Source organism: Saccopteryx bilineata, chromosome 5, assembly GCF_036850765.1.
Source record: "Saccopteryx bilineata isolate mSacBil1 chromosome 5, mSacBil1_pri_phased_curated, whole genome shotgun sequence".
Lineage (NCBI taxonomy): Eukaryota > Metazoa > Chordata > Mammalia > Chiroptera > Emballonuridae > Saccopteryx > Saccopteryx bilineata.
This window is the reverse complement of record NC_089494.1, coordinates 162,036,790-162,062,482: the sequence shown is the minus strand read 5'-3', so window position 1 is coordinate 162,062,482 and position 25,693 is coordinate 162,036,790. Positions and strand designations below refer to the sequence as shown.

The 25,693-nt window shown below is 37.9% G+C and overlaps 1 protein-coding gene across 5 annotated transcripts in view; it reads right to left on the bottom strand.

The window, feature by feature from the left end:
- The window catches only part of LOC136306954 (aldo-keto reductase family 1 member C3-like), a 45,152-nt gene extending 20,405 nt beyond the window's left edge, over window positions 1–24,747 (bottom strand). For 2 of the 5 annotated variants that reach the window (XM_066233900.1, XM_066233902.1), the window contains exons 1-6: window positions 17,589–17,743; window positions 5,885–6,006; window positions 4,016–4,183; window positions 1,973–2,089; window positions 1,237–1,314; window positions 183–305 (exon numbers count right to left, since the gene is read on the bottom strand). In XM_066233900.1, the coding sequence (XP_066089997.1) occupies window positions 183–305; window positions 1,237–1,314; window positions 1,973–2,089; window positions 4,016–4,183; window positions 5,885–5,971 (573 nt within the window). In that variant the 5' untranslated portion in view covers window positions 5,972–6,006; window positions 17,589–17,743. Of the gene's footprint in view, window positions 1–182; window positions 306–1,236; window positions 1,315–1,972; window positions 2,090–3,967; window positions 4,184–5,884; window positions 6,007–17,588; window positions 17,745–24,697 lie in introns of those variants that run through there. The other 3 variants (XM_066233899.1, XM_066233898.1, XM_066233901.1) reach the window with 3 other exon arrangements.
- Between the last annotated feature and the right edge of the window lie 946 nt (window positions 24,748–25,693).

The window sequence follows — 25,693 nt, the reverse complement described above, 5'->3', positions numbered from 1 at the left end:
GCACAACATATACTGCTCACTGAAATTAGGGAATATTTCAAAATGAATATGAAGCAATACAATATCCCCTAATTTTTGTGAGCAGTATATGAGATGTAGTGTCATTAGTGTCATGTGGAAATGAGAGAAAATTAAGCTGAAGAGGAGGGAGAAGAAGCCAGAGTTGTATTGATGGGACTAACCTGGTTGCAGACAGGCTTATACTTAAGTCCTGGCTTGTTCAAGATCATCTCCAGCTGCTTGATGTTAAAGTTGGACACACCAATGGACTTGGCCAATCCTGCCTCCTTACACTTCTCCAGGGCCTGGGGAGGAAAAATTTGTGAGAGGTCAGTGGAGTCACTGGCTGACAAGATGTCATAATGGGAGCACACTCAGGGCGTGGCCTGGGGATAGGAGTGACTATGAGCCAGAGCTAAAGAGAGAAGTCTGAAAGGTTCAGGTGTCAATAAACAAAACAGGAATTGGCCAAATGAGGAGAATAAAAAATAATAGAGAAAGTGTGCAAGAAGATAAGAGCAAGAAAAAATGCAAGGTAAAGAACAGAGCTAAAGGAGCCAGCACAATCTGTAGCTGAACACCTAAAAATATGTGATTGAGTGACAACAAAACAAGCACCAGGAGGGCAGGACTGGGGCAGCTGCAGCATGGGAAGTAGGGTGGAGGCCCTTGTTTTCTCTCTGACCTTGTTTCCCATCACTGGCCACCAAACTCCCTCTGTTCTAAGCACACATGCCCTTTAGTTGTTTCTTGAACATGGCATGTTCTCTCCCATCTAAAAACCACCTTTACCTTCTTTTGCCTTCTATTACTCTTTGTCCAGATATGCAGATATCAATTTCCTCATTCTCTGCAAGACTTTGTTCATATGTCATTTTCTCAAGGAGGCCCACCCTGCCCATTCTGTTTTTAATTACCAATTTGTGTTCCAAGCCACAGACACACACACACACACACACACACACACACACACACACACACATTAGTTCCCATGCGAACAAAATCTTTGGATCTATTCACTGATGTCACCTGAGTATTTAGAAGTACTAAGAACTGAGTACATCATAGTCACTCAGTAAGTAGTATTGAATTATTAAATGGGTAAATTTTGAAAACTGAGGCAAAGGTGCATTCTGGGATTTGCCTGAATCTACACAGGTGGCAGAACTAGACCCACCTTTACTGAATTCTGTCTTGTCTATCCTCTCTGCCCCAAGCAGCAGAGGTGGTACTCACCTCCCACGTGGTACAGAAAGGCACTGTGTCAAAAATGAATTTTCCATGTGCGTCTTTTGGTATAATTTCCTCCCCAGGCTGGAACATAGAAAAGAAGAGGTTGTATTAAGCTATGTCTGGTTTCAGCCAAGTTGTTTGACTTGAGGCTAATAGAACAATCAATCCTTATTTTTAACGGCATTTCAAGATTAGGATAAAGAAAAAGAAAGTACATTTAGGGCACACATCTCTTAGAAATGTTTTCACTGCTAAATGTTTAGTAAATATTATTTATGTCAAAGACAACTTGAGACACCCAGGACCCCATTCTAGTGAGTGCCTAGAGCAGAGCTCTGACTCATCAAGCCTCTCAGCTCAGTCCTGGCCCTTTCCCATTCCACTTTCTACCTGGAGGTGGTCAAATGAGAGAGTAACCTGTCAGCATATCAAAGGCTGAGTCCCATCCTCTTTGAATTTCCTGGACCTCCACTGACCCCCACATCAGGACACTTCCCAGACACAGTGGGCATGGCGTTCAGATGAAGGAGCACAGGGCTTCCACAAGATTGACACAAAGCCATTGAAACAAGTGAACTATTGTCATTCTGGGGCTGAACTGAACTGAGATGAAGATAGTTGAAGTGAAAAAAGAGGGATCTTAATGTATTTTGTACATTTTGTCTCATTTTTAAAAGCTATTTCTTCCCTTGCATTCAGCTACAATTTTTATATTGATAACCAAAGTAAAATTACTCACCTGCAAAGCTAAAGGGGAATGAACAAGGAAAAGATCCACATAGCTCTGCTGAAATTTCTTCAGTGACAATTCCAGGCCAGTTTGGACCAATTTTGGACGGAAAAAGGTGCCCCACAGCTTCAATGGTTAAAAGAGAAGGAGTGTGGAATTATTTATTTAAGACTCTTTGGGAGAGATTCATAAAATAACAAAAAAAACAAAAAAAAGATATCAATGACCATAATCCACTTATAGTAGACGGAAGTGATGAGTCACTCAGTGACTCTCTTAATTCTTGATCATGATAAATTATTTCATACAGAATTAAGACAATAATGCAGCAAACTGAAAATATGGTCTTACAAAGAGGTTCTCAAATTTTTTGTTTGTTTGTTTTGTTTTTGTATTTTTCCAAATTTGGAAACGGGGGGGGGGGGGGGGACAGTCAGATTGCCGCATGCGCCAAACCGGGATCCACCCAGCATGCCCACCAGGGAGCGATGCTCTGCCCATCCTGGGGAATCGCTCTGTGGCAATCAGAGCCATTCTTGCACCTGAGGCAGAGGCCACAGAGCCGTCCTCAGCGCCCAGACAAACTTTGCTCCAATGGAGCCTTGGCTGCGGGAGGGGAAGAGAGAGACAGAGATGAAGGAGAGGAGGAGGGGTGGAGAAGCAATGGGCACTTCTCCTGTGTGCCCTGGCTGGGAATCAAACCCGGGACTCCTGCATGCTAGGCTGATGCTCTACCACTGAGCCAACCTGCCAGGGCCGAGGTTCTCAAATTTTATAATATAAAAGCATTATTTGGTTAGCTAATTAAAGACATATTCCTGAGTGCTACTTAAAACATCATAAATAATAGTATCTGCAGACTGGGTTGGGAAATTGCATTTTAAATATGAACTTTATTTTGGGGACACTTTAATCACCTCATTTTAAGAAGTAATATCCTAAGAAAAAAATAATTAAAAGTATTAATGATAAGGAAACAAACAGATTCTATGAAAAAAAGATTAGGAGGTCAGAGTAAGAAGGCTCGTACTGTTGTGATACTACATCTAAACAGAGTCACAGGGAGAGATTCAAATTTCGGGGCTTGAAGATATATCCAGTCACAGACCTGCATAGGATTCACTTGCATGGACAGCAACTCTCTTCAGAGCTACTTCCCCTCAAAGTTCCTCTTGAGTTTCCTGTTCATTCTGGAATAAATACCTAAATTATTTCATTTTTGCTTCAGATATGATGTCAGTGGACATGGAGAATAGTTAGGAGAAAATGACTCAAGAATTTTGGGTTTTTTTAAAGTACTTAAGTACATTCATAAACATTAATTTTATCGTATCAATTTTTGAGAATTATTTGTATTTCATGGGAAAGAGAAATAAATGTTTGCTGACCCTGTAACTAGATGAGATATGATGGATAAGGCTCAGAAATGTGAAAAAACTCTTTTTGTGATTAAAATATTTCACAGTAAAAACTACAGAATATTAAAGAACTAAAACTTGTTATTAGTTTCCAAAAACCTCTACTTTCTGAAGAAATTGCATCACCTCATATTATAGCTAAAGAAGACTAAGTCACTTTGTCAAAATTTGAGTATATCTGAGTTGGAAAAGCCAAATCCATTCCTAAATTTACCAAATATATATAAATATATGTATTTACATATATATATGTATGTATGTATATATCATATGTATGTATATACACTTAAACATTATTTTTAGCATTTAAAATATGTTAAAAGCTTTTCTAAAAGCTTTATATGTATTTTTTATGTAGCATTCAGGAAAATCCAGTTAAGTAAATAATATTATCTATATTTTACAGCTTGGGGAACTGAGGCAAAGAATCTATGTAAGTTTAAGTCCAAAGTTACACATTTAGTAAGAACCAAATATAGAAAGTCTGACCAGAACCCACGTTATCATCCAGCATGTTCCTAACCACTTTTCTACAGACCTAGGTTTGAGAGCAAATCAAATTAAACCAAGGAGAGGAGTAATTTACCAAGAAACAATTAAACTCCACAGGTACATATGCAACTTTATAGAGCACCTTTGAAGTGTAGAATATGTCATTTCTCTTCACAGTGCCATCGGCAATCTTTTCCTGTATGGCTCTTCCAATCTCTTCTTCATTTAGGTAGACATAGGCTGAATCAATATGGCGATAGCCTACATCAATTGCTGTCCTGATGGCCTCTTCTACCTTACTCTTAGCAACCTACAAATGCATAAAAAATGAAAAGCCACTTGATTCAGGAACACATGAGTAATACCATAAGCAAAGCTGGTTGACAAAACTTATTGCTTTGCTAAGGGTTAGGAGCCAGAGGTGACAAATGTTTGACAATTGACTCTGAAAAAAAGTCCCAATCTGTGGTACTTACAAGTTTGTGCGGTACAAATACTTTTCTCATGACTAATCTCAAGCTACCAACTTGGGGAATAGATGCTCACAATTGAGTCTTGTGAGCCCACAAACCGGCCCCACAGTACATTGTTGGGTTTAACCTTCTGCCTCTGGATTTTTATTCTCTCTGTGATCTACAGGTTAACACAACCTTTAAATATACATCCCTAAATTAATTTAATTTATAAGAGATTATTTATCTGGTTTTAACCAGAAATCCAATGCTAAAAATTATCTATCTATGCAATGAATATGGAACTTTAGATGGAATGCATTAGTCATTACCCTATGTACACTTAGAGAAACACTTCAAATATCTGAGGAAGGACAAGAATTTATAAGAATAAACTAGTTTTTCACTCAAAGATGTCTCATAATCATTTTTTGGTCATTAAGTTGTTCATTAGGTGATAATTTCTGCTTTAAAGCTTTGTTATTTTTCTCAGCTGCGAAATTTACTATGGTCCACCAGACTGAGCTTTTTTAATTTAGCCATAATTATTCCCTCCAATAACCCCTTCTACCTCACTCTGTAATTAAATGGTCTTAAATACAGTTTTAGATTTTTAACTCTGGATAAGTTCACTAATGCCATAGAGATTAATTGTCCACCGATTGAAGAGCTAAATCAAAGGAAAAGCTACACTTTGTGCCAATGTTCTTGCTATGGTCCTCAGTATTCACACTACATGACTCTCAAGCTAAAGAACCAATTCTACAGCTTCCATTCAAGAACCATAAACGCCACTGAAAGAACACTGTGCTCTTGGAAGGTTACAGTGCTTGAACAAGAAACATGCCTGGAGTTCAGTCTTCCAGAAAGAAAGAATTTCCAAGAGTCACTTGGCCCCCTTTTTGGCACAGTGCTGGCTACCTGCCTCCGAGAGACAATTTCCACCTCAGACCACCGAGACTCTACCATTTTTTTTGTCTTTTTCCACATCCTTTTGCTACAGAGATTTCTCTCAATATTCTGAGTAGAGACGGACAGGGACAATTTGGATACTAAACATTACAGAGAAACTTCATCACAAGCACGCTTGCTGCAAAGTGCCTTGCCTGGGGTTACATAATAACTGGGTTCCATTTATCCTAATATACTGTGAAATGGCTACAACTGGACAGCAAGGGAGAATAACAGAAACCAACATACCCACCCCTTCCAACTCCCTTGATACAGTGCTACTCCAGGTGTGATCCTTGGACAAGCAGCACAAGGATCTTTGGTAGCTCGTTAGAAATGTGGACTTCTGAGCCTTCTCCCAAATCTAGTGAATCAGAAACTTTGTGATTTGAACTCTTCGATCTGTATTTCTAACAAGATGCTCTGGTATTTTTTGCCTATTGAAATTTGAAAAGCATTGGCTTTCTGCACAAAACAACCTAACTGGAGGGAAAGCGTCCTACCAATGAAGAAACAGAGGCCCATCTAAATTTCCCACATTCACACAGGGACTAGTTTGATCAGGACCCTATCTGCTACCCCTCCCTCTCCAATGCCACAATAGTTACCTTACTAGGAGCCGAGGTGCCAAATCCCAGTCTAGGCATGAAGTGTCCATCATTCAACTTCACTGAAATGCAACTCATTGCACTCATCTCCCTTCAGTCTTTTAATTAAGCAAACTGATTTTCTTTATTAAAAGAAATTTGCAGAGGGAGGAAAACAATATAATTGTTATTTTTAATAGCTTTCATGAGGTATAAGTCACATATCATAAGATCACCCCTTTTAAATTATATAATTCAGCAACATTCAGTACATTCATAGAATTGTTACTACCTATACAACTTTAGAGCATTTTCATCTTCCCCTAAAACACCTTATACTCCTTAGAATCAACTCCCCATTTCTCCTTCCCTCCAGCTCCTGGCCACTACTTCCTGTCTCCATTTATTTGTCTATTCTCAAAATTTTATGTAAATGAATTCATACATTACGTGGCATTTTGTAACTGCCTTCTTTTACTTAGCATGATGCTTTTAAGGCCCAACAATGGTGCAGCATTTATCACTGCTTCATCCCTTTCTGTGGCTAAACATCATTCCTGTCTATGGATGTACTACCTTTTATTTTTCCATTCATCAGTTGATGAACATTTGGCTTTTTTATTTGTTTCTTCCTTATTATTTTGAATAATGCTTCTATAAACATTCATGTGCAAGTTTGTGTGTGGACACACATTTTCAGTTCTTTCAAGACATGAACATAAGATAGTTTTCCATCTACTTGTGTCTTCAATTTCTTTAATCATTTTGTAGTTTTTAGTATATAGGATTTTCACCTGCTTAGTTGAGTGTATTCCTAAGCAGTTTATTCTTTTTGGTGCTATAATAAATAAGATTGTTTTCCTAATTTCTTTTACAGACAGTATGTTGCTAGAGTATAAAAACACAAATGATTTTTGTATATTATTATCAAGGTGGTTTTCTTTTAGTTTTTGTTTTGCTTTGTTTTTGCCTAATTTCTCTGGTTAAGACTTCCATTACTATGTCAAATAGATTGGTAAAAATCCTTGTCTTGTTCCAGATCCAAATACTGCTGTATCCCCTCAGTTCTGCTAATAGTTGCTCTACATACTTACGTGTTCTAATCCTGAGTTGGTATATATTTATAACTGTTATACCTTCCTGGTGTATGACCCTTTCATTGTTTTATAATGTTCTTTATCTCCTGGGACAGTTCTCACTTAAGTCAATTTAGTCAGATCTAAGTTTAGCTATCTTGCTCTCTTTTGGTTATTATTTACACATTTTTTCTCTCCTTTCACTTTCAGCTTATGTGCGCTCTGTGCTCAAAATCTAAAGTGGGTTTCTTGTAGACATTATAGTGGAGTCTAGATATTATTTGTTGTTTATTTGTTTTCATTCAGTCAGTCACTTTCTTTTGATGGGGGACTTAATCATTTACATTTAAAGTAATTATTGTTAGGGAAGTTTCTGCTATGCCACTTTGAAAGTTGTATTCTGTTAATCTTGTTCTTTTGTCTGTCTTTTCTCTCTAAATTTTTTAATTGTAGATTTCTTTATTGGTATTTTATATTAGTTTCAGGCATTTGTCTTTTCCTCTATGTCTTCCCCATGTTTTGTCGAGATTCTCTAGTGATATTCTTTAGATTCTTTTTCTTTTGTATAACTTTTACAGGTATTTCTTTGTGATGACCTTGCGGTTCATAAAATATCTTATAGTTACAATACTTAGACTATGCTAAACCTGTCCGTTTCAAAACTAGTCTGATAGATACTAGTTCTCTGATCATCACCAGAGAAGTTGGAAACTGGATGCATAGATCAACTCTTTCTTCTGCCCAGGAGAAGCTGAGAGAGAGCTGGGGCTTTGGATCAGCTCACCCTGTGCTAGCAGAGGGAAGTATCTATGGGGTCTGCTGGCCCATGCTACATCTCTGTCTACTCTGGGTGGGAACACTGTACCAGACCCATCAGACCAGTGAGGAAGATGCTACTTTTTAGGAAGCCCTAGAGAAATTGATGAGCTGGAGCTAGAAGGATGGGAATAAAACAAGTTAAAATGCCACAAAATTCACTGTTGTAAATGAGGTTTGGTGATTTTTTTTAAAATTACTACTCTTTGAATATTGACTTCAGTTAATATACAAAGTTTTAAAAATTGATTTTGAGTATTTTAGCCATTGCTCTCATTGTTCTTGTGGGGAATCACATTTTTAGAGGTCTTTATTTTGCCATTCCAGAAGTTATTTCCTGTTGCTACTTTATTTATTTATTTTTATTATTAATTTTAATGGGGTGACATTAATAAATCAGGTTACATATTTTAGAGAAAACATTGCCAGGTTATTTTGACATTTAATTATGTTGCATACCCATCACCCAAAGTCAAATTGTCTTCCGTCACCTTCTATCTAGTTTTCTTTGTACCCCTCTCCTCTCTCCACTCCCTCCCTCTCCTCCCCACCCCCTGCAGGAACCACCACACTCTTGTCCATGCCTCTTAGTCTCATTTTTATGTCCCACCTATGTATGGAATCATACAGTTCCTAGTTTTTTCTGATTTACTTATTTCACTCAGTATAATGTTATCAAGGTCTTCCATGTTGTTGTAAATGATCTGATGTCATCATTTCTTATGGCTGAGCAGTATTCCATAGTATATATGTACCACATCTTCTTTACCCAGTCATCTATTGAAGGGCTTTTTGGTTGTTTCTGTGTCTTGGCCACTGTGAAAAATGCTGCAATGAACATGGGTCTGCATGTGTCTATACATACCCATGTTTTTGAGTTTTGGGAGTATATACCCAGTAGAGGGATGGCTGAGTCATATCATAGTTCTATTTTTAGTTTTTTGAGGCACCACAAATCTTTCTTCCATAATGGTTGTTCTACTTTGCATTTCTGCCAACAGTAGATGAGGGTTCCCTTTTCTCCACAGCCTCTCCAACATTTGTTATTTCCTGTCTTGTTGATAATAGCTAATCTTACAGGCATGAAGTGGTGGTATCTCATTGCAGTTTTGATTTGCATTTCTCTAATAGCTAATGAAGATAAGCATTTTTTCATATATCTGTTAGCCTTTGTATTTCTTCCTGGGAGAAGTGTCTGTTCATGTCCTCTTCCCATTTTCTTATTGCATAGTTTGTTTGTTTATTGTTGAGTTTTATGAGTTCTTTGTATATTTTGGATATTAGGTCCTTATCTGAGATATTGTTTGAAAATATTATCACCTATTTAGTTGGCTGTCTGTTTTGTGGTCAGTTTCTCTTGCTGTGCAGAAACTTCTTAGTCTGATGTAGTACCATTCATTTATCTTTGTCTTCACTTTCCTTGCCTTTGGAATCAAATTCATAAAATGCTCTTTATAACCAAGGTCCATGAGTTTAGTATCTATGTTTTCTTCTATGTACTTTATTGTTTCAGGTCTTATATATAGGTCATTGATCAATTTGAATTAATTTTAGTACAAGGGGACAAAGTGTAGCCAAGTTTTATTCTTTTGCATGTGGCTTTCCAGTTTTATCAGCACCATTTGTAGAAGAGACTTTCTTTTCTCCATTATGTGTTGTTGGCCCCTTTATCAAAAATTATTTGACGATATATATTTTTTACTTATCAGGGCTTTCTATTCTGTTCCATTGGTCTGAGTGTCTATTTTTCTGCCAATACATTGCTGTTTTTATTGTTGTGGCCTGGACTTTCATTTTGGGGAAGGTTTTTAATAGTTTTTTCTATTTCTTCCCTACTAATTGGTCTGTTTAGGCTTTCTGTTTCTTCTTGACTCAGTCAAGGAAGGTTGTATTGTTCTAGGAATTTATCCATTTCTTCTAGGTTGTTGAATTTAGTGGCATAAAGTTTTCCATAGTAGTCTACAATAATTCTTTGTATATCTATGATATCCGTGGTGATTTCTCCTCTTTCATTTTGGATTTTGTTTATATGAGTCCTTTCTCTTTTTTTCTTTGGTAAGTCTTGCCAAGGGTTTGTCAATTTTGTTGATCTTTTCAAAGAACCAGCTCCTTGTTCTATTAATTTTTTCTATAGTTTTTCTGTTCTCTATTTCATTTATTTCTGCTCTGATTTTTATTATCTCCTTTCTTCAGCTGGCTTTGGGTTGTGTTTGTTCTTCTTTTTCCAGTTCCTTAAGGTGTGAAGTTAAGTGGTTCCCTTAGGCTCTCTCTTGTTTGTTCATAAAGGCCTGAAGTGATATGAACTTCCCTCTTATCACTGCTTTTGCTGCATCCCATAGATTCTGATATGTCATATTGTCATTTTCATTTGTCTGTATATATCTTTTGATCTCTGCGCTTATTTCTTCTTTGACCCATTCATTTTTTAAAAGTATGTTGTTTAGTTTCCACATTTTTGTGGGGGTTTTCTCTTTTTTTGCAGTTGAATTCTAGTTTCAAGGCTTTATGATCAGAAAATATGCTTGGTACAATTTCGATTTTTCTGAATTTTCTGATGTTGTTTTTGTGGCCCAACATATGGTCAATTCTTGAGAATGATCCATGTACACTGGAGAAAAATGTATACTCTGTCACTTTGGGATGAAATGTTCTGTAGATGTCTATCATATCCAGGTGCTCTAGAATTTTGTTTAAGGCCAATATATCTTTATTGATTCTCTGTTTGGATGACCGATCTAGAGCCGTCAGCGGTGTATTGAGGTCTCCAGGTATGATTGTATTTTTGTCAGTTTTTGTTTTAAGGTTAATAAGTAGCTGTCTTATATATTTTGGTGCTCCTTGGTTTGGTGCATATATATTAAGAATTGTTATGTCTTCTTGGTTCAGCATCCGCTTAATCATTATGAAATGACCATTTTTGTCTCTGAGTACTTTTGCTGTCTTTTAGTCAGCATTATCAGATATGAGTATTGCTACGTCTGCTTTTTTTTGGATGTTATTTGCTTGGAGTATTGTTTCCCCGCCTTTCACTTTGAATTTGTTTTTATCCTTGTTGCTTAGATGTGTTCCTTGAAGGCAACATACAGTTGGATTTTCTTTTTAAATCCATTCTGCTCCTCTGTGTCTTTTTATTGGTGAGTTCAATCCATTTACATTTAGTGTAATTATTTATACTTGTGGGTTCCCTATTGCCATTTTATACATTGCTTTCTGTCAGTTTTGTGTCTTGTTTGATTCTTCTCTTTTGTTTTTCTATCCTTTGTTTTTGTTTGGTTGTATTCCATACTTCTTTCCTCTGTTTCTTCTTTTTTCAAGTCATGTGCTTCTGTGGTGGTTTTTTCAGGGATGGTTACCATTAAGTAATGAAAAGTGTACCTACCATGTTCATTTTAGTACACTATCTCATGAGTGCTTCTGTACTCCTTTACTATTGTTAATCTTCATCCTTTCCCTTTTTTGTTTTTGTTGTTACAGTTTAAATATGATTTTATTGTGTTCTTGGTGGAGCTTTTACTAGTGGTTCTGTTTTGTTTTGTTCTTTGTATCTGGTTGGAAAGCCCCCTTTAGGATTTCCTGAAGTGGAGGTTTTCTGGTGATAAGTTCCCTCATCTTTTCTGTATCTGTGAATGTTTTTATTTCTCCTTTGTATTTGAAGGATAGCTTTGATGTGTATAGTATTCTTGGCTGGAAGTTCCTTTCTTTCATAACTTTAAATATTGGGGTCCACTCTCTTCTAGCTTGTAGAGTTTCTGCTGAGCAATCTAATGATAATCTTATAGGCCTTTCTTTATATGTTGTATTCTTCTTTTCTCTGGTTGCCTTGAGAATGTTTTCTTTGTCATTGGTTTGTGCCAATTTTATTATGATGTGCCTTGGAGTAGGTTTCTTGAGGTTAAGATAACTCAGTGTTCTGTTTGCTTCTTGAATTCGAGGCTTGGTTTTTTCCATAGACTTGTGAAGTTCTCATCTATTATTTGTTTGAATATGTTCTCCATTCCATTTTCTCTCTCTTCTCCTTCTGATATACCTATTATTCTATGTTGCTCTTTTTGATGGAGTCAGACAATATTTGTAGGACTTTCTCATTTTTTTTAATTCATGAGTTTCTCTTCTCTTCTCTTTGTTGTGCCTCTAGTTTCCTGTCTTCTATATCACTATTTCTGTCTTTTTTCTGGCCCATTCTATTAGATAAGCTTGTTACCTTGTTTTTCAGTTTGTAAATTGAGTTTTTTATCTCTGATTTGTTTTCATAGTTTCAGTTTCCTTGGTAATATATTCTTTCTGTTTGTTGAGTTGTTTTTTGAGCTACCTAAATTGTCTTTCTGTGCTTTCTTGTATATTTCTGAGTATTTTTAGAATTTCTACTTTAAGTTTTCTGTCATTTAACTCCAAGGTTTCCAATCTATTAAAATTTTTTTCTATAGATTTTTCTCATCTATCTGTGCTACATCTCTATTTTTTGTATCCTCTATATTCTATTTTCTTTTTCTTAATGGCATCTAAGGGTGGTTTTGTTAATAACTCTAATAAGAATTAATAAAGAATAAAAAATAATAAATATTTTTAAATTATTATTTCTTTTTTTTGAGAAAATATCATGAAAAACTGAGAATTATATTGTGCTAAATGGAACAAAAACTACCTAGCATGGGGGGCCTGAGTAGGGAGAAGTGACAAGTGGGCAAAAGAAACAAGGTAAGAACCCACAAATGCTACAAGAAAAAAATTTGGATCAAGTGTAAAATAATTTGCTTGTACATGATGGTCATATGAGAGATACAGTAAAAGAGACAAGAAGAAAACAAGAAAAAAAATTTTAAAAATACTATTGTATTAAGTAAAACAAAAACTAGATAGAATGGAGAGCTGGGGTTGGGGCAAATGCTAATGAGTTAAAAAGAGAAGCATAAAACACACAAAATGCCACACAGAAAAAATTTGAATTCAAAATAAAATAATTTGTGAGTGAGAATCGAATGAGAGAAAAAGTGAAAAAGAAGAAACCAAGAGAGAGGGAGAAAAAAAGAAAAAGAAAAAGACAAATGGGAAATGTAACACTTATGGGTAATGAAGTTTAAGATGAAGAGAAAAGAATAAGTCAAAAAGAGAATAAAAGGACCAAGGTGGAAGAAAAAAAATGAAGATAAAAAAAATGAAAGAAAAAAAGTGGAAAAAGTTATAAAGACTGTGGATTATTCTTGATTTTCAGAGGTTATCTCCCTCCTATTTCCTTCTTCTCTCTCTTTTTGGTTGGTGGCACTGTACCCCAGGCTCTACCCCAGTATCACACTTAGGTAGAGATTTGCAGTTGATGTGTTGCTATGGTGATGACATACATCATGCCACAGTCTTGTTGGTAGTAGGGGCTTGTTAGCGTTTGCAGGCTCCAACAATGGAAGATTCTGTTTTCCTGGAGCCTCTCTCCAAATTTCTTTTTCCTGAACCGGCAGCATGGTGACCTAGCTGTGAAGTTCCCCTGCCACTGCCTGGAGCATAAGAGGCCCTAAGAGCTGGCAAATCCCCACTCTATCCCCACTCAATGCAGGGCTCTGGGTAAGGCTTTGCTAGCCAGAGCAGCCAGCGTAATGAGGCAAGGCTGGTAGCCAATTGCTCTCAAGATGTCTTTCTATGAGCCTCCAAGAGTGTCTAGTATGCTTCAGCATTCTGCAGGACCACTCTCTCCATGCTTTTTGCACTTTGTAACATATATTGGCTGGCAGGAAGATGCCCTAGTCACTGCCTGCAGAACAGGAGGTCTTAAAATCTGCCAACTCTCTTCTTCAGGTCCTTTTAGAGCACAGCTCTGAGTATGAAAGCTCTGCGAACCAGAGCCACCAGCTTAAACAGGTCGGGGGGCAAGGTAACTTCAGTTCGGGCTCCTTTCTAAGGTTCCCCAGGTATATCTAGTTAAATTTGCCTTAGCATTCCATGGGATTGCTCTCTGCAGGCTTCTCCCTTGTTAAAAAGCCTACAGCCTAGCCTGCCTAACTTCTGCAGTGTTATCTGAGGTCTGTGCCATAGGATTGTGTTTTTTACCCTGTATTGGCTGGCAGGAAGTTACCCCAGCTACTGTGTGCAGAGCAAGAGACCCTAAAAAATATCATGTCTCTCCATTGGGTTCTCTTAGATCACTGACCTGAAAAAGAAGATCATGTCAGCCAGAGCCACTGCTGGTGTAAGGCAGATGGGCAGTGAGCAGACTGTGGGTTAAGCTAATTTCAGCAATTGGATCCAGGGATCTGCTCCAGAGACTGTCTGCAAACTGCCTGCATGCCCCTCTCCCTAGCACTTCCATATTTTTTTCTTCCTGGGTAATGTGCATTGATAGCCTGTATGTCTGGCAGAGGTGCCCCACCAGAGAGGAGCAGCTGTAGGGAAGTCGGCTTTTGTGCACTCTCCATGCACTATTGTTTGGGGAGCAGGGATTACACCGAGACTCTGGTCACAGCCCATGCAGAAGGCTACTGCTAACGGTCTCCATCCGTTCCTCTCTGTCCAGGAATGTGGGCACTCATGCCTGAGGTGCTAGGAGGAACTACTCACACACTGTAGACTAGGATACTCGCAGACAGACTAGGATATCAGAAGTAAACAAGGAAACTGCTCGCCCTACCTCTGCCAGGGTCTGCTGTTGGCATTAACTTGCATGGCTGAGCTGCCACAGGCACACTCTCTCCTCGGCTTGAACATCTCTGTCACCAGCCTTCACTTTCTCTCAGTTCCAAGTGAAAGCAGCCCTTGCTCAGGTAAGTGAGGAAGGCGGACTGTTCTGTTCTCCATCTTATTTCCTTCAGGATCGATTATATATTTAGCTACCGTTCCACCCAATTGTACCTTTGTTTGGTGTACATGTATTTCAGATTCTCCTGGATTGTTATTCTGTCTCTACTAGTTGAATTTGTTGAAATGTCAATGAGAGGTATTGAGCCCTACTTAAGGCACCATTTCTCTGATGTCACTTTGCTATTTTATTTTTATATTTTATTGTAGAAATTTTAAAAACATACACAAAATGAAAAATAACATAATGAACCTCCATCCATGTATCTATCACCCTGCTTCAGTAATTGTCGACATTTTACCAATATTATTACATCTCCTTCCCACTTTTGTTTTGCTGAAGTACTTTAAAGCAAACCCCATGTATTAGGTCAATTGTTCTTTAAATAATGGAATTTTTATCTGATGAAGTGATGCAATTCATGCTATTGACATACTTTACAAAAATTATAATAATTCTTTAATAACATTTTACCTAGGATATATTCAAATTTCCCTGACTGTCTCAGGAATATTATTTTACATTTATCTATGTATATATGTGTTTATCCGGTCTTTGGTTTACTGTATAAACCAGTTCAGCAATCTTAGAGAATGTTCTACTATGTTCTACTGTTCTGTTACTTGACTAGGACTGAGCCCCAAATGGATCTGCCCCAAGTTGGCCTATACTGGGTACATTCTTAATTTTGAGCAGAAAAGATTTCACATGAGCCCAGGTGATTTTGAAAGTACCTTGATTAAAGCTGGGAACAGTGAAACAAAGGACTGGTTTAGGGTAGAAGAAGTACCAGGAGAGAGCCTAGGTGTGACTTCTTTGCTTCCTAGAAATGTTATAAGAATGAAGTGGGCCACACTGGACTGCATGGACTCACTGAGAAATAAAAGTCACAGTGACAGAAGTGAGTGGGGGGGGGGCTGCTTTCTGCTCACTGGAAAGTCAGAGAAAAAGAGGACTTTGGAGACAGGTTCAAGGGGTGAACCTGAACTAGCTAGCTGCTGCCACCTGCTGTTCTCTTGGTTGCACCTAAGCCCTTCTACTCTAAATTCTTCCTTTGTGTCACTGTACCCAGCTTTAATCAATGTACTCCAAAATCATAGGGACTCATTTAGTGAAATCTTTCCTGCACAAAGTCAAGAATCCACACACTGTAGGACAGCCTAAAGCAGATTCACTCTGGACCTAGTCTCCGTCTTGTAACAGAACAGCAGAACATTCTCTAAGATGGCTGATCTGGTCATGGGAACCCTTAGTATTTAGGAGAAAGGTACTAAAAAGTTCATGCCCGAGAAAAGGTGTGAATGTGCTCCAGAGAGAACTCATGTTGAGTTTTTTTGTCTTGAGGCTTTTCTCTCTCATTTTTGGGAGTGAATCCTTAGAGGAGGTCTCAAGGGAAGGAGGGTTTTAGCAGAATATTTATTAGTTTTCCAGGTGTGCCCTTTAATGTGTTAATTTAACAAAATGAGTGTATAATGACATCTTTAAAGAATGTCATTGAAAAGGGAGCTGGATCTGTACAAGTCTGCCCTATAGCAAGGTCTGGAATGTGTAAATGATTTGTTTCTAAATGTCCTTGGTTAGGAAAGATAGAACCTTAAATTGCTCAAATCATTTGGCCTTGTTTAATTATCTTGACTCAGTTCCTCTATTCCACTTGCCAAGGAATTCTCCTAGCTTCTTAATGTACTGCTTAAGTTTTTCATTCTTTCTTACTGATTCCTTTGTGGTTTCCCTGAAGTCCTCCCTCCATCCCTTGAATTTCCTATAAATTGGCATTGAATCTAAATGCTTGATTAGATTCAATTTTAGTTTTTTTCAAAGCTACTTTTTAAGTGGGTTGTTTACTTCTAGTTATATCACATCATGCGGCAAATAATGCCTGGATTTTAATTGCTAATTTAATAAATTACTTCAGTCTTATAGATGTAGGTTAGCCCAAGGTTAGAACTTTATTAAATAGCTTAAGGAGAACATAATTCAAGATTAACCACTTTAAGGCCATGTTAGAATAATATAAATGTACAGGGTTGGTCAAATTTCTTTCCATCATGTATTAACTATAATAATTAGAAGAAATTTAATTAAAAGAGACTGACAAATGTTGTTAGGTTAATTTCTGGATTCTAAGTAGCTATATTTTAGTCTTTCAAGTCCCTTCCTTCTCATGCCTGAATTGGTGCATTAAAACATTCCCAACAACACATCTCCCGAAAAAACACTACAAATTACTAATAAATATATTCAACCTCACTTGCATATATGAAATGTACATTAAATGTATGGTAACTAGACATAGTGCAGATCTTTTACAGTATATACAAATACTTAATCATTATGCTGTACACCTGAACTAATAAACATTTTATGTCAATTATACCTCAATACACATTTCCGTGCAAAAAAAAATATATACATTAAAAATGAAATATCACTTTCATCAGTCTGTTTAGAAATTTTTAAATGATATATCTCAGTGCTGTTACAGAGTTAATAAATGGGAATTTTCCTTGTTTGTTGATCAGAGTGTAAACACTGGGGCACAGTCTTCTGAGAAATTGATTTGGCAATATTAGATGAGAGCTTCAAAATATAACATACCTTTGATACATATCTTTAATCTATCTTAGGTAAATTATCTAATATTTTTAAAAAGTATATATGCAAAGATATTTGTTGCAGTATTACTAGTAATAGAGAAAGTTGGAGAGTAGTTTAATGACCAAGGACTTATAATGCATGGATAACATATATATTATAACATAATAATAAAGTATAAGCAATAAAAATAATGTATACAAATGATCTTTATGCAGATTTTATAATGAAATGGGAAATTATTCTTACCTTACATAAAAGTACAAGGTACGGAAGTGTGAATAAAGTAGATTTAACTGTAAACAAAGCCTACATTTGAAGTGTGAAACTTCAGTGTTGATAACTGCTATAATATGTATTTCATTGTGATCTTGTTCTTTTAAATATAAGCCAATTTGGTTTTTATATGAAAATGTATTACTTTTAAAGAAACAGTTACACTGTATTTTAAACTTACCTTACTTGGCCTTGGCCTGTTGTGTCAGTGGATAGAGCCTCTACCAGGCATGCCAACCTCCGGAGTTCAATCCCTGGTCAGACACACAAGAGAAGCTACAATCTGCTTCTCCCTGCCTCCCTCTCCCCTCCTCTTTTTTACCCCTCCCACAGCCCATGGATGGATTGGTTCAAGCATTCACCCTGAGGGCACTGAGAACGGCTTGGTTGATTTGAGCATTGACCCTAGACGAAGGTTGCCAGGTGGATCCTGGCACATGAGAGAATCTCTCTCTATCTCCCATCCTCCCACTTAAAAATATATTTATTTAATGAAAAAAAATTGTTTTAATGAAATTACCTGACTTTGTAGACTTCATTGCAGCATTAGCCACAATGAACTTCCCAGCATGTACCAGCTTCTGTGTTTTCAGATTTCTAAAATGTTGCCGTCTCAGACTGCTTCCTACTGAGCTTTGTTCAGACCTCTCCTGTCCTCTCACTTGGGTGTCTAATCTTGGCCCTACTGCCTAGAACTGCTTTGATCTCTGTTTTGTTGAGTTTAGAAAAACCTACCTCTGAAAACTTTGAGCTGGCACACAGCCAGCTAGACAAGTGGCACGGATCACTCCAGGATTTGTGTAATTATGAGGTACCCTTTCATACAGTCTGCCACCTTTATTTCTTTCCTCTGCAATCACCCTTCAATACGTACCCTCAACATTCTTCAAACCTGAGTTCCTATGTACCTGCTGATTCCTCCCTTTTATTTATTTCCCCTTAAACAACTTCCTTAATAAAGTCACTATCAGTGTAATAGAAAATATTAGTGGTTGACAAAACTTCACACTGTAAGAGACAACATATACTAAGTTGAAAAAATTATGTGAACTCATATCTTTAAAATACTGTTTCTAGCTCTGTCTCTCCTAATGGAGGTGCATGGCATCGAGTTGCACTTTACCCATCACAATTTTCATATGCAATACTAGTGCCCAGAAGAAACAGTGTGGCTGGAGAATGAGTGCCTGGAACAACTCCCTGAGGCTCCAGAATGTAACAGAAGGGCTTTGTGGAAGCCCTGTCTAGTGATGGGGAAGGTGCCATAAGAAGATGGAAGGATTCAGGACACTATGTAGATGGTGAGGGATCATTGCAGGTTATTAACCAGAAAACAACAAAATGGTATGTCAGAATAATCAACTAAGTGCACTGTACAACTAGAGTTAGAAAGGATACCACATCAAGACATAATTGGATGGTTTTGAAAATCATTTTTAAAACACTCATTTCATTTTTCTTTGCTGACCTAACAGTCAGGGCTTAATAAATAAATGTTAAATATAAAATTTAAAAAAAGAAATACATCTTTTAGGAAGTAACTATTTTTATTTTGCATCAGGAAATTCAAGACATAACTAAATACTGTTGCCACAAACCAAGGCTCATTACAATGGCTGCCAGAACAACTTTTAAAAAAAAGGTACCTACTGAGGGAATCTGCTAAAGAAGCTGTGAAAATGAGAAAATGCAAACAATGTTAATATTGTTATCTGGAAATAGTTGAGTTTGTAAAAAGCCATGAGTTCATATTAGCTATATACTGAAAAAATAAGATTAAGATGACATTTAGGAAAAATAAAATTAAGATAAAGTTTAGGGGAGATAAATATATATGAGTAATTTTTCTTCTATGTTAATATCAAGTTATAAAGTAGAGCTATGTACTTCTCTTTTTTTTTAAGCAGGAAACTGAATGCAAGCTGAGCAGTGTTTCCTACAGGACAGACTGTGACAAGTCCATTGGTTGGAAGTGTGCCAAAAAAAGAAACAATCTGGTGAAACCTTGGAAATGTTGACACAACTTGAAAACACAAAAGATTTTATTAATTATTAGCATATACTGGAGACTTTTGTCATTGACTGGATGCAAGACAAATACACCAAACTGCGACAAAGCACCTCAAAATGAAAAGTGGTAAAATATTGCCTTCTTTCTAAAGACCTTCAAAATACTTAGAAATCAATTGCACAAAAATGTGCAGCTTCTACAGAAAAAAACTATAAAATATCACTGAAGGTATAAAATAATATTTGAATCAGTGAAAATGTACATTAAATTTTTGGATTGAAAGATAATTCATTACAATTTAAATTTTTGTAAAATAATGTACAAGCATTTTTATTTAAAATTCCACCAGGATGTTTAAAATTAGATACAATTTTTTCAAGTGTATATTAAAATTTTTAATGCCAGAGAGAAAATTTATGAAAAGAACAGGAAAATAATGAAGGAAATTTTCTTGACCGAGTCTCAGAACTTACTACAAAGCCAAATTAATCTAAACAAGGTATAAGGTTACACAGAAATGCCAGTGAGACAAAATAGAAAATTCAGGATTAGTTTTTATTACATGGAAATTTAAGATATGATTAAAAGAGTAGTGTAATTCATAGAAAAAGAATGAATTATAAATGATACTGTAACAAATGACTATTAACCTCATAGAAAATAGAATTGTATTTCCCCTCTTATACCGTATATGTAAATAAATTCCAGATGCATGAATGATATAAAGTGTAAAAAAAGGAAGAGAAAATACATGAAATAACAACACACAACTTTGTGTGAGAAAAGACCTTGTTGAATAGACCAGAAAATCAAATGTTATGAAAGAATAAATATGTAGGGAATCACCCATTTTACCTTAAGCCCTCTATGCCTTGAATTGGGGAACTTTTTAGTTAAAAGCCCTGAGTGAATGTCTCTTGAATGCAAACACCAAGAGGCTCTGTGAGTGAGTGACCTTTGTGCAGACACAAAGAAATACATGTGAACAGACTTTAGAAAGTTAGCTTAGAGATTCTGGATTGCCCTTTCCATTGTGCTTGTTAATTAGAAAAAGAAAAAGAATATACTGACCAAATTAACCCTTTCTCCATATCAGCAAAAAGTCCCTTAGTCATTCTTCCCCCTTGTCACCTGGCCTCACTCCTTTGTAATCTTGTTACCCCTGTTTTGTTTCTGATCAACAAAAGCTAAGGGAGGAGACTCAGGAGGTCTCTCTTTGTCTCCCTTGGCAGGTCTCCCTCTCTCTTCCTCTTGACATAAGTTTGTGTCTTGAGTAGTTTTTTTTTCACATGACATTGGTAGTTCCCAGTGGGCTAGAGTACTACAAGTGGTGACCCCTGACATGGTCATGTGGAATCCGTATGTGAAGTATAGTTTGACGGCTGTATCTTATGAGGAATTCTGGTAAGAAACTGTCCCTACTTGCCTTGAGGAAGGGACCAAAGCACATAGGTCAGAGAGGTTTCTTCATGGGTCAGGAGCTCATCTGGCAGCAGCGCATTTCTGTTAGAAATTTATAACACTTGCTCCATGCTGCTGTACAAGAACACTGCAGACGGTTTGCCAATTAGGTAACCTTAGATTGCAAATTATGGGAGCAAGCTGGTAAAGTTTTAAAAAGATGGTTTGAACACGAATTAAAGGGTTTATTTTCTTCTTCTAACAACATGGCAGAAAGTAAAAATCTCAGCATAGTCAACCTGAACCACCGGTTACAGCGACAATGAGATTTGAGGAAGCGGTAAGGAGGACAGAACATCTATTCCTATTCCCTTACCTACTGAAGAGCCTTCAGCTCTCCTTATCCTCTTCCACCTCTTCCCCCCAGGACCTGGGAAGAGTCATACTCCTTCTTTAATGGAAAATTGTCTCTGAGAAGGAATAATGTTAGGAGATTCCATTACTCTTAAAACTATAGCTCTCCCTGTTATTGTACAATCCTAAATTTTTCTGATTTTCTGTAATGTTTTAGCTATAATTCTCTGAGCTATCATTTTGTTTCTTCCCTACTCTTTGCCTAGAAATTAGTCTGACTAAGAGACCTTGAAGGATCTGACTACAGTATTTCCCAAGCAGCTGACGAATGTAATTTTCTTGAGGAGATTCTGCTAGTTACATTCTTCAGCGCCCCTGTCACAAATTGCCCTGGCTGAGGTCAGATAGGCATCTTTCTGGTCTAGTTGTGCACTGGAGTCCCAAGTTCCTCTCTGGTTTGTCTGATTCTGGTTTCTGTTTAGTTTCTGTCTGATTTTGTAGCAGAATAGGTAACACCCTGTCCATTCATAAGAATAGTTCCCCTAGGGTGAATTATGACTAATTGGTAAACCTATGCTTATAAATCTATAAAATAATATCAACTAGCCAGACCTGTGGTGGTGCAGTGGATAAAGTGTCGACCTAAAATGTTGAGGTTGCCTGTTCAAAACCCTGGGCTTGCTTGATCAAAGCCCGTATGGGAGTTGATGCTTCCTGCCCCTCCCCTTGTTCTCTCTCTCTCTCTCTTTTCTCTCTCTTTATCTCCCTCTCCAATAAAAATTAATAAACAAAATCTAAAAAAATAATAATATCAACAAAAAATAGCCAAAATGTGACTTTTTTGAGACCTGAATTAAGTTGCTGCATGCAAAAATTGTAAATGCTGGTTCTAACACTGAACTAAATAAAATAGTTTTATTCCTGCATTGTTGCTTTAAAATTGAAATATGTAAGGAGAGCTCATTTAAATTTAAATATTGGAGAGAAATGACTACATGAAAGATACTCCTCATCTCTCCCTTGAAATTGCAACAAATTCTACAACTATAAGTAGAGAAAAATACCCAGATGAACCTGAAATATACACACATTGGATAGACAAAGGTATGATCATGCAAAAGGCAGGCCAAAGCACAGAAGAAAAAATAATACCAGAGGACTGAATCTTTCTCCTTCCTCACGGACCTGATGGAGGGAGGCACTGTTTGCTCAGGTTTTGTCTCAGAACTGGAGAAGCTGGGAAGAGAGTCTGGGGGGAAGGAGCAGAGTAAGGGGTAACAATGAAGAACGGGAAGCAGGGCCACTTCCCAGAGTCTGCTGCACCCATGATTGCAAAGCTAATTTATTACAGGCATGGGACACAACAAAGCCAGTAGCAAGCTCCCAAGAACTCCATGTGAATAGCTTGTAGAGATCGGCCCATAGGACACTGTTGTGCACTTGATCTGCCCACCCGACTGGCAGAGTTTAGCCTTATGGTTCCACACACACTTGATTTGGGATCTGCCCACCACTGTCTCTGAAGCTAAGGCACTGGCTTGCCAGACAGAGTTCCGTGTGTATAAATGGGAAATATCTGATCTGCGTGCAATCTCTGCCACAGCTGCTCCCAAAACGCAAGGACACCAGCTTGTGGCACGCACCTGCTGCCCTTCCCAGGGCTGTGCTTGGAGAGCTTAGGGTGGTATTGAAGGAGGGATTGGGCTCTGTCACCCCAGCCTCCCAGTTCCTCATTGCTCCCCTTGCTGTGAAAACAGCAGTGGTGTTGGATTCCCCTCCGTAAGGTCTTTAGGCTGCTCTCTCTTGTGAGAAGAGGGGGCACCCCAAAACTAGATGCTTCTTGCTCTGTTGGGACATGAAGGGCAGACCCTGGAGGACTTCTGGTCAGCCAGTGCTGGTATTATAAAGTTGCAAAGCCCTAGAAATAAGCCCCTCTTATCAATGCAATGATTCTGCCTTCATAATTACAAAGGCGACAGCTAAGCTTTACTAGAACACCCAAGAATCTTGCAGAGGCAAATCTTGTAGTGCAGCACCCCCTACCAGAAAAAGAAGTAATTATATCTTATTGGGGAATTAAAAATATCACCTGCAAATGCCATCAAGAAAAAAATATCAATTATGGATATACAAGACAGAGATGTAGCTCAGAGAGATGATGAAAAATTTTCAGAGAAAAAGTCTAAATAACATGGAAACCTTGGAGCTTGGAGCTTAATGACAGAGAATTCAAATTTGAAGCTCTAAAAATATTCAATAGCCCTGACCTATAGTGGTGCAGTAGATAAAGTGTCGACCTGGAACACTGAGGTCGCCAGTTCACAACCCTGCACTTGTCTGGGCAAGGCATATATGAAAGTTGATGTTTACTTTTCCTCCTTTCTCTCTCTCTGTTGGGCAGACAAAATGTATTATGCTCACTTTGTTAAAGAGGCCGTTGCCCAGGTGATATTAATGTGTGTTGAGAATTGTTGTAGCCTGAGGCTTGGTTTTGGGATTAAGCCTGTCCCACCCTTTTTGGTGTGAGGTGGTACAATCCTATCATGCCTCATAGAAGTGATTTTGTATTAGAGACTTCCCCATTATGTATGTTGGATTAAGGGTTTGGATTTCTACACTATAAAATGGGAACGGAGCGGGAGTTTGCTCTTGGTTCCTGAGGTTAGCATGAGAGAGCAGAGAGAATAGAGCCAGCAGCGGGAGGAGGCCACGTGGAGAAGGCCAGGAAAAGCAGCCAAGATGGCGGAGTACTGAGTGAGATGCCAGTTTGTACAGAGTTTGTATCTGGGATAAGGAAGGAAATGGGGAACTGAGGAGAATAAGGCTGTTGAGCTAGAAACCTTTGATTCTAGGAAACTCGGATAAATCAGTAGCTTTGTGAGCACTGAATGTGACTGGGTTTTGGAGCCCAGTGTGTATTTTTACTTGCCTGCCGGGTGCAAGCTAGATTAAAGACTATGGCCCACCAGTTTTTGGCTCCATGGTTTCTTTACCGACTGTCCGAATCCAATGCGAACCTGCATGGGCCAGGCTGCTGTGATAGTGGCTCTGGCCCTGCCTCCTGGCCTTACACTCTCCCTTTCTCTCTCTTTTTTCTCTCTACAATGAATAAATAGAAAATTAAATAAATAAAAATACTTAATAAGATATAAGAAAACACTGAAAGGCAATTTAGTGAGCTCAAAAAACAACTTAATGAACAAAAAAAGTACTTCACCAAGGAAATTAAAAGTATAAAAAAGAAACAAACAGGATAGCAACAGAGTAGGCAGATGTACAGACTCCCAGCTCACACCACCAAACTAGATTACAAATTATTTTAGGAACAATCAGCATGAAAAACCAACTCTGGACTACAAGAACAGCTCTCAAAAACCAAAGAGCAAAGAATAAGCCACATCAAGCCTGGTAGGAAATGCCAAGGAGCAGTGAGTCTCCCCTGCTTATAGGAACGGAGGAGGGGGTGAGGCTGAGAGCCCAGAAGGGCTCTCACTCCAATGAAAATAGAAGAAAATATCACTCACAGCCAGTTACCAGGAGACCTGGGAACAAATTGTGTTGAAAGGGCTGGCTTGTCTTCCAAAACGAAAGGGGAGAGAGAGAGACAGATGGTGAGGAGCAGAGGAATGCATGAAATGATCTGAGAAGCTGACTCATCCTCTCTGTTAATCTTTACTAAAACAAAAAAGGGGGAGATGTAAGGAATCACCCATTTAACCTTGAACTCTCTATGCCTTGGATTGGGAGACTTTAGTTAAAAGCCCTGAGTGAATGTCTCTTGGATGCAAATATCAAGAAACTGTGTGAGTGAGTGACCTTTGGGCAGACACAAAGGAATGCATGTGAACAGACTTTAGAAAGTTATCTTAGAGGTTCTGGATTGCCCTTTCCTTTGTGCTTGTTAATTAGCAAAAGAAAAAGAATATTCTGACCAAATTAACCTTTCTCCATGTCAGCAAAATGTCCATTAGTCATTTTTCCCCCTTGTCACTTGGCCTCGTTCCCTTGTAATCCTATTACCCCTGTTCTGTTTCTGATCAATAAAAGCTAAAGGAGAAGAAGATTCAGGAGATCCTCTTTGCCTCTCTTGGCAGGTCTCCCTCTCTCTTCCTCTTGACATAAGTTTGTATCTTGAGTAGGTTTTTTTCATGCAACACTGGTGTTGGGCAGATAAAATGTATTATGCTCACTTTGTTAAAAATGGCACTGCCCACGTGAGGCCGTCGCCCAGGTGATATTATTGTGTGTTGGGGGCAGGCAGGATCGTTGTAGCCTGGGGCTTGGTTTTGGGATTAAGCCTTTCCCACCCTTTTTGATGTGGACGGTACAATCCAATCATGCCTCAGAGAAGTGACTTTGTAGTAGAGACTTCCCTATTTTGTATATTGGATTAAAGGTTATGGATCTACACTATAAAAGGGGGCAGAACAGGAGCTTACACTCTTGGTTCCTGGGATGATTAGAGGAGAGAGCAGAGCAGAGAGCAGAAGGAAGCCACGTGGAGTAGGTCAGGAGAAGCA